The sequence below is a fragment of the Theobroma umbraticum genome, unplaced genomic scaffold, assembly GCF_002168275.2.
Source record: "Theobroma umbraticum cultivar Fairchild unplaced genomic scaffold, ASM216827v3 scaffold_12.1, whole genome shotgun sequence".
Taxonomy (NCBI): Eukaryota; Viridiplantae; Streptophyta; class Magnoliopsida; order Malvales; family Malvaceae; genus Theobroma; species Theobroma umbraticum.
Window position 1 is genome coordinate 1,489,172 of NW_018397269.1, and position 7,980 is coordinate 1,497,151.

At 31.5% G+C, this 7,980-nt stretch overlaps 1 protein-coding gene across 1 annotated transcript; it reads left to right on the forward strand.

The window, feature by feature from the left end:
* Positions 1-6: 6 nt before the first annotated feature.
* On the forward strand, positions 7-1,789 carry LOC110425673 (protein DETOXIFICATION 6-like). Its single transcript, XM_021440611.2, has 5 exons — positions 7-63; positions 155-211; positions 647-885; positions 1,017-1,222; positions 1,328-1,789. Exons 1-5 carry the CDS (start codon positions 11-13, stop codon positions 1,385-1,387), a joined length of 615 nt encoding a protein of 204 aa, XP_021296286.1. The 5' UTR covers positions 7-10; the 3' UTR covers positions 1,388-1,789.
* The last annotated feature ends 6,191 nt before the right edge of the window (positions 1,790-7,980 follow it).

Sequence of the window (7,980 nt, forward strand, 5' to 3'; positions counted from 1 at the left end):
TCTTGTATTAATGTCTGGTCTTCTACCAAATTCAAAACTCGAAACCTCTGTTCTTTCCATATGGTGCGATTCATATTTGATCTCTAAACGTTATGATTATTATTGATTTCCGTAGCTGCAGTTCCAATTACATCTATTTGTTTCTGGCGTGCAGCCTTTCAAGCACATCATTGCATTACAACATACCATTTGGGATCAGCGTAGCTGCAAGGTTTGATCTATGCCATTTCTATTAGTTCACTCACTCTCTACATAAATGAGCTATGTCTCCCCTGCTATATATGAATACTTTATTCGGGTTTTACTTGGTATAGAAGATGGAAAACCCAGAAGGAGAGAAAAGGAAAAAAATCACATTAAATATCAATTAAGGTGGTTGGCAGGAAAGATGCAAAACTGAGCTTTTAAATATTATTTCAAACCATTGGTAGGTTAGTTAAGTTGAAAGGCTATACTGAAAGAAAGAAAACAATGAGGCTTGAATGATTTTATAGAACAATTCTGTATCAAAGGACAGAAGTATGAGTAAACTTAATCTTACCTCTTTTCCTCTAACCTTGTCCATCCACTCACTTTTCTGTCTTACTAAGAAACTGTTAATAACATTGATGTGCTGAAAATTTTCCATCGTTCCTCTATTTTACAGTACACGAATTTCAAATGAATTAGGAGCTGGAAATCCACGGACAGCTCAAATAAATTCATTCATTGTAGTGGCTTTAACGGTGGTGGAAACAGTCATAGCCAGCACAATACTTTTCTGTTGCCGCCATGTTTTCGGATATGCTTACAGCAATGAAAAGGATGTTGTAAATAAAGTCACAGAAGTAGTTCCCCTGATGTGCCTTTCAATTATTACGGATGGTTTACATGCAATAGCTTGCGGTCAGTGTCCAACCATTCTTGTTCTTGAACATCTCACATGGTTTACATTTACTTGGTCACTTGAAGATAAAATATTGAAGAAATTTTGAACTGCTCCAGTAATAATAATGCTAATTTGATATTTGCCCCAGGGATCGTCAGAGGAATTGGCTGGCAACATATTGGAGCCTATGCTAATCTTGCGGCATATTATCTCATTGGAATTCCTGCAGGGGTTTTATGTGGTTTTGTTTTGCACTTAAGGGGACAAGGACTCTGGGTTGGAATGTTGACAGGGTCTAGCGTACAAGGGATTCTTCTCGCTTTTGTGATCGCTTTTACAAATTGGAAGAAACAGGTTCTTCTTCGGAGCTTTTGCTTCTAGGGAAAATATTTCAATTGCTCAAAAATGAATTATACTTAGGCATGGTTACTTGATTTAAATCTGTATGTGTTTATGCAGGCAATCGGGGCAAGGGAGAGAATATTCCAGGGAACATATGCTGAGAGTGGATTGTACTGAAGAAGCTATAAAGTAGGCTTGGGCTGAGAGAGGTGAGCGCTGAGGGATACTTGCACCATTCCAGTCCAAACAATTCATGTCATTTTACCTAAGGCAACCATTTGTGCCATTTTTCTGATATATTAAAAAAGCAATCTATCCTGGTCCCGGAATGCAGAGAATCTGCTTCAATTGCAAGCAGACTTTTTGGCTACTCCCCTGCTTGTTGATTTCTCGAAATGATTACGCTATCCCTTAAAATCATTGTAGTGGCAATTGGCATTTGCAAATCATGTCTGTCTACATTTTTCACATGATGACGCCATGCAACTAAATAAGGATCAAAGAAAAATAGTTGCAAATCATGTCTGTCTACCAAAAAAAAAAATTTCTAAGTTCTACCAGCAGACTACCCCAGCCACAATCAAAGAGAAATCAAAAAGAGCATAAAGAAAATTCACAAAAGGGGAAAGATTTAGGAAATCGGTTTTCAAAGTAGCTGGATAGAGGGGTTTTGAGTTTGGAGCCACCGGTTGAGAGGAAAGAAGGTGAGATTTTGGTTTCTTTTTAGAGAGAAGATGGAGGAGCTGTGGGGTTCAGAGAGACAGAGGTAGCAAAGCGAGATAAAACCTTGGGGAAGAGAGAAGGGAGAGAACCGGCTGCAGAGGGAAAAACGAAAGGGGAATGGGCAAATGAATGAAGGCAAAAGAAAATAGCTATATAGCTAAAGTTGGATACCTTAAAACGGTGGCATTTTCGTAAAGGGTCGGGAGACAAAGGGCTGGAAGAAGTGACACCGTGTTTGGCAAGAGCAGACTTGTCTTCACTGCACCATACGGTGCGTTTCAGGAGGCTTGGGCCTCTAGAATTGGAGCAGACTGGTGCTGCCCCTTGGAGCTAGACTAAGGTTGTAACTCACTTGGAAAGATTAGTTTTTGAACATTTGGTTGAAGCCCATCAAACCAAAGGTCTTTGGGCTTATTTTGGCCCGTTAGGTAATAGACCTTTTCCTTGGATGTTGATTTGATTTATTCTTAGGCTTGGCATTTTCTGGTTTGCACGTTTATGATTTTTCTTTGTTTAGAAATTATGCAATAGTTGTCATTTTCTTAATATATTTACATATATGTGTTATAAGCACAAGATAGAACCGTTAATCATACGAAATATCATGAGTCATAAAATATAGGCCAGGTAAGATAATAATAACAATAATAAAATACATAACCACATAGAAAGGAATTAAGTAAGTAGATGAGAAAATATATCTAATAAAAATAAGTTAAGCATATAATAGAAATAAAATGATAATACAAACTTCTCTATATATAAAAACAAATAAAAAACATGACATAGTATAAAACCATAAATATAAAAATATAATGATTATCTTAGGATCAATATTGATGATGAAATGTTCATCCGAAGTGCGAAAGTCACGATTCCGAATGAACTTTTTTAGGTAAGGGAATTCGATTAAGACCCTACCAGTATGATATAAAGGTTTTAATTGTAAATCCTGATATTTCTAATTTTACATAAATAATGTATATATTAGCCTAGTTACTAAGCAAATAAAAATACAAAAATAAAAGTACTGAAATAATGAAATAATAAATAATCATAGCGATAATTTCAAAAGAATAAGTGGTATACATATACTTATGGTTTCAAAATGTGGTATTGTGAAAAATAAAAATTTCATGACAATAAATAAATAAATAATAAAAATAATAAAATTCTCAATGATGGTAAATTCATAATAGCCAATACAACTAAAATATAAAAGGCAAATATAAAATAGATTGATGGGAAAAGATTAAAAAAATAGCTATTTGAAAAGAAAATAGGTTAGGTTAATAAAAAGTAGGAACGAAATTGATTTATAAAAAATATATACACATAAATAACAATTATGAAATGAGATTTTTGGTTTAAAGAGAGATAGTGTTTAGGTAAAATGGAAAATTCATACAGCAAAAATAAATAAATACTTAAATGAAAAAAATAAAATAAAAAATATAGATAGATAAAAAATAATAAATATAACATATTTATCCGTGATATTACAAAGAAGAACAATAAAAAGAAATTTAAAAGAAATAACAAAAGAGTTGTAAGAAGATTAAGAAACAAATATTGAAATTTAAGAGCGTATTGCACATCATTCTTGTATTGTTAAATGTCATGGCATATAGTATGGTGTACACGAAACAAAGCCTCGATGATGGAACTTTTTGAAAGAGCGTGAGAAGGCTAGTTCCTTTAGAAAATTTTCTAGGTGAAAGGATGCCTTTGAGCCCCACCAATACGATGGAAGGGTTCAAAGAAATATCTTTAATAAAAAGCTTTTGCTTGTTTTAGAATTTGCATTCATGAAAATACTATTTTTACTTGCAAACGACTACCCTGATGATGTGATTTACCTAGTAAACTTGTAAAAGTAAGTTTCTTAAGTATTTCCCTATATGAGAGAATACCCTAGATCCTATCAATATGATAAACGGATTCGAAAAGTACACTCAATAAAAGGTTTCAATAAAAGGTTTGTGTTTGGCATTATCTCGATTTTATGCCATGCATTTCACAATTGCATCACATGCATGTTAAACTCGTAAAAATAAAATAAAATATTCCAATAAAAGATAAATCAGATTAAGGAAACATAAGGATAACATACAATTAATTGGTACCGTTCATGGAATGGGCGTGATAGGGGTGCTAATCCTTTTCTATGCGTAATCGTACTCTTGAACCCAACTTTAAATAAAATACGTAGACTAGTTTGTTATTCTTTAGATGGACCTAAAGTCGATTTAGAATTTCATCGAATAGAACAAATGTATTAAGTGGCTAATCACACCTAAGTAAAAAAAAAAAAAGATTGGTGGCGACTCCCTAAGTTACCCCACGTCTAGCGATCGGGTTTTTGGACTGACATGTTCCAACAAATAACTGTAAAGGTTGTTCTTGTGATAAGGAAAAGAAGTGTTGTAAATAAGTAAAGGATGTACTGAAGGTAGTGGAAAGGAAGATCAAAGTAGTTCCTGAAGTACTCAGTGTTGTGACATGACGAAGAGAACAATAAAAGAATTAAAGGGTAAAAGAGAGTTAGAGAAAGAACACTTATACTTCAATAAAAGGTTAAAAGGAAGACATCTTAACTGTCTCCATATTTAAGCCACTAAGCTAAACTTTTCAAAACATCTAAAGATGAAAATAACCCATGAACCTTACAACTTATTCCAAGTTGTTTTCACTATTATTGATGTAAAGTAGTTATTCTGTGAGAAGTAGTTATTCTATATGAAATAGTGCTCCACTTATTATAGTTGTTCTACATGAAATAGTGCTTCACATGTTTTAATTATTTTACGTGAAGTAGTCTTTCACTTATTCTAGTTGTTTTACGTAAAATAATGTTTCACCTATTCTAATTGTTCACATTGTTCTTCATACAACATCACGCTGTAAAACAATTCTAAAGAGAATAGGTAGTAATCAAAATCTACTATTTACAATAATAATAAAAAAATATTATTATGGGAGCATGACCGTAAAAATATCTTCTCTACGAAAAGTGCATCATTTCTCTAGATCTCCACTCTTGCTCAGAGTCAAATGAGGTGTAGTTCTCAAACATATGGAAACTTACTATTCATTCAAAAGTTCAATCTTTTCTATAGCTTGCTAATTAAACATCCCCTCCAAAAGTTTTCGTATGTTATGTGGTGTTGTCTTTGAGAATAATGGCTTATTGTGTAGTTGGTGTCGGTTAGTTGATGAAACTTGTGTGCATATATTGATTAGTTGTCACTTTTCATGGGTCACTTGTTATAATCGGTGTGACAAAATAAAGAAGAACAAAGGAAAAAGGAGAAAAGCTGATTTTGGAATATTCTTCAATTTTCCTTTTTCTTCTTTATTCTGTCACACCTAAAACCTAGCTACCATTAAAACTTTAATATGATATCAAAGCTTCGTATTTGATAAATCAAATTTTCTCTTTTTCTAACATAGTATTAGAGCTATCTTACGGGCCATGCACCTTGGTTGTTGGCAGTTGTTGTTTCACATGCCTCCTGCCTTGTTTCACATGTTCCATGCGTCCACAACTCCTGTCTTCTACTCTAGTTTTCCATACATTGATGTTTTCTACCATTGCAGTTTATTTGACACATTCTCTATCATGTCATTCAACTTGTCCATCATTCACCACGTCATTCAACTTATAGTGTTTCGCCATGTCATTCAACTTGTCCATCATTCACCATGTCATTCAATTTATAGTGTTTCGCCATGTCATTCAACTCACGTCGCGTTTTGCCACGTTAGTCAACCGTCATTTTTTACCACATAACTTGCCACGTCATTCAACTCATGTCATGTTTCATCACATCATTCAATTATGTTCGTGTTTCTCCACATCACTTGCCATGTGTTTTGCCATGTCAAAACGTCGTGAAGCCTCCAATTGATTTCAAGAGCACTTTCAAGAGTTTATCTTAGTTTTCAACCTAAGTTGGCATATATACCTTACCATCTTGAGTTTGAGGAGAGTGTTAAGACAATGATATGAGTTATTTAGTTAGAGTTGTAATACAATAACATTACTTAGTTAGATTGCAACATATTATTAATTAGTATTATGCTATAATACTGTTAGTTAATTAGTTAGAATTAGATCATGACTAAGATTGAGATTAACTTTAAATATATATATATATATAACATACACAATTAATCATAATTAAGATTTATTAATATACAATTTAGATTCTCATATTTCTTTTCTAACATAATGAACCTTGGAATATAAATACCTATGAACCGTCAAATAGAGCTTGTCCTTGCGTGGATTGGACCCCTGTAGTAGAAGGAGAAATGAAATTTAGTGAAGATGAATCGGTAAGAGGTAAATCATGGCCAGTAGGGTGTGGAAGAGTGGCACGTGACCCTTTGGGAGTGGTGAGGGGTATCTTTTATGGATCATTGGGCATCCAAGATTTCAATTTTGTAGAACTTATGACGATTAGAAATGAATTACAAATGTTTACATCTTGAGTTGGTTCGAAAAACTTAATCATTGAATTGGATTCCTAAGTTACAATCTCGTGGGTGAAAAATGACTTGATGAGACCATGGATTTAGGATGGGTCAGATGTCTTTCTTATCTTATGGCAGAATGCTTTACTTAACTAGCAACTATGATACGGTTTGATGCGTGTTTCTTTTTGTAACCGACTGGGGTCAGAGCTAGGTGATTTGTAATGCCATATCTTGGGAGATAGTGGTCCTCTTTGTCTTTTTAGAACTATTTTTACAGATTTTGGTTTGTATCAATTCATTTGATACTTAATAAAATTTGATTTGACCTAATGAAAAAAAATAAATCCAAACTATTGATTTCATCAGTAAAATTTTTTACAATTACTTTGATTGAAGCAGTCAAAACATTCTCTTTGTTGTTATTATTTTAGAATTGGTACAAGTTAATGTATCTAAAATCTACCAAGATGTCTTAAACTGCTAATATAGAACTATCACGGCCGGTTTTAGGGTAAAGTCACCAAAGCAAGCTGGGGAGAAGGTAATGTATCTTGGGGGGCAAAATTTTTAAAATCTTTATTTATTATATATATTTAAAATTTTTATTTTTATTTACATTTTTTAAAAATTTTATATTTATTATATATTTTTTTAAATGATCTCCTCAAAATAATTTTTTATTTAATAAATAATATAAATAAAAAATAATAAATTGACTCCACAAACTTTATTCAATTTTATCTTTATTCTTAAGTTTTTCCCCACCTTTTTCTCTCTCTTTCTTTTCTTTTTTCTATCTTTTTGTCTTTTAATTTTTACTTTACTCTCTTTTGTGTAACTTATACTAAAACATACTCCATTCTTCAAAAAAAATTTATGAGCTTGTAAGCTTAGATAACGAATGACGGGATCACTTACCATTATTGTGTGAAATTAAAAAAAGTAAAGTTTTCTTTTATTTTTTTTATTTATATTATTTAATTATTTATATATTTAATTATTATGTGAAACCTTGTATATCGTATTTAACTATTTATATTTTATGCATTATAGTTTTATATTTAGTATTTTAAGTTTAAATAGAAATAAAATTAAAATATTAGATATTGATTACATTAATTTTTTTTTTCAAATTTGATTAAAGTATAAGTAAGTTGAAAATAATTGATAAATTCTTTATAAGAAAAAAAGGTAAATAGTCAAAATTATTCTCCTACTCTTAAGCTATTAAGCCTCAATGCTTCAACTCATAAATAAAAGTAATATGAATCAGAATGTTCAAGTTCAATCTTGAAGAAATTGTTAGTTAAGTTCAACATATTAATTTTAAAAATTTTTAACCTCTACCTTTTTGTCTTTTATTCGTCAACAAAATTTAATTAGCTCTGCCTCTCAAAGCTAAGACTTTAAGTCTCAAATTTTCATAAGTCTCATAATTTTTTAAAAATAATATAATTAATTATATTAAAAATATATAAAAATTAAGATAGTTAATAAAATATTTACTTATTCTCTCATGTATAATAAATATCTATTTTCTCTTAGTTTCACGTACCTATTAATTT

Excerpts from the sequence above, each read along its gene's own strand:
- LOC110425673 (XM_021440611.2), top strand. The coding sequence starts at position 11 with ATGTCTGGTCTTCTACCAAATTCAAAACTCGAAACCTCTGTTCTTTCC. Across the intron at positions 212-646 it reads GGGATCAGCGTAGCTGCAAG|TACACGAATTTCAAATGAAT; the intron begins GTTTGATCTATG and ends TCTATTTTACAG. Across the intron at positions 1,223-1,327 it reads TTACAAATTGGAAGAAACAG|GCAATCGGGGCAAGGGAGAG; the intron begins GTTCTTCTTCGG and ends GTGTTTATGCAG.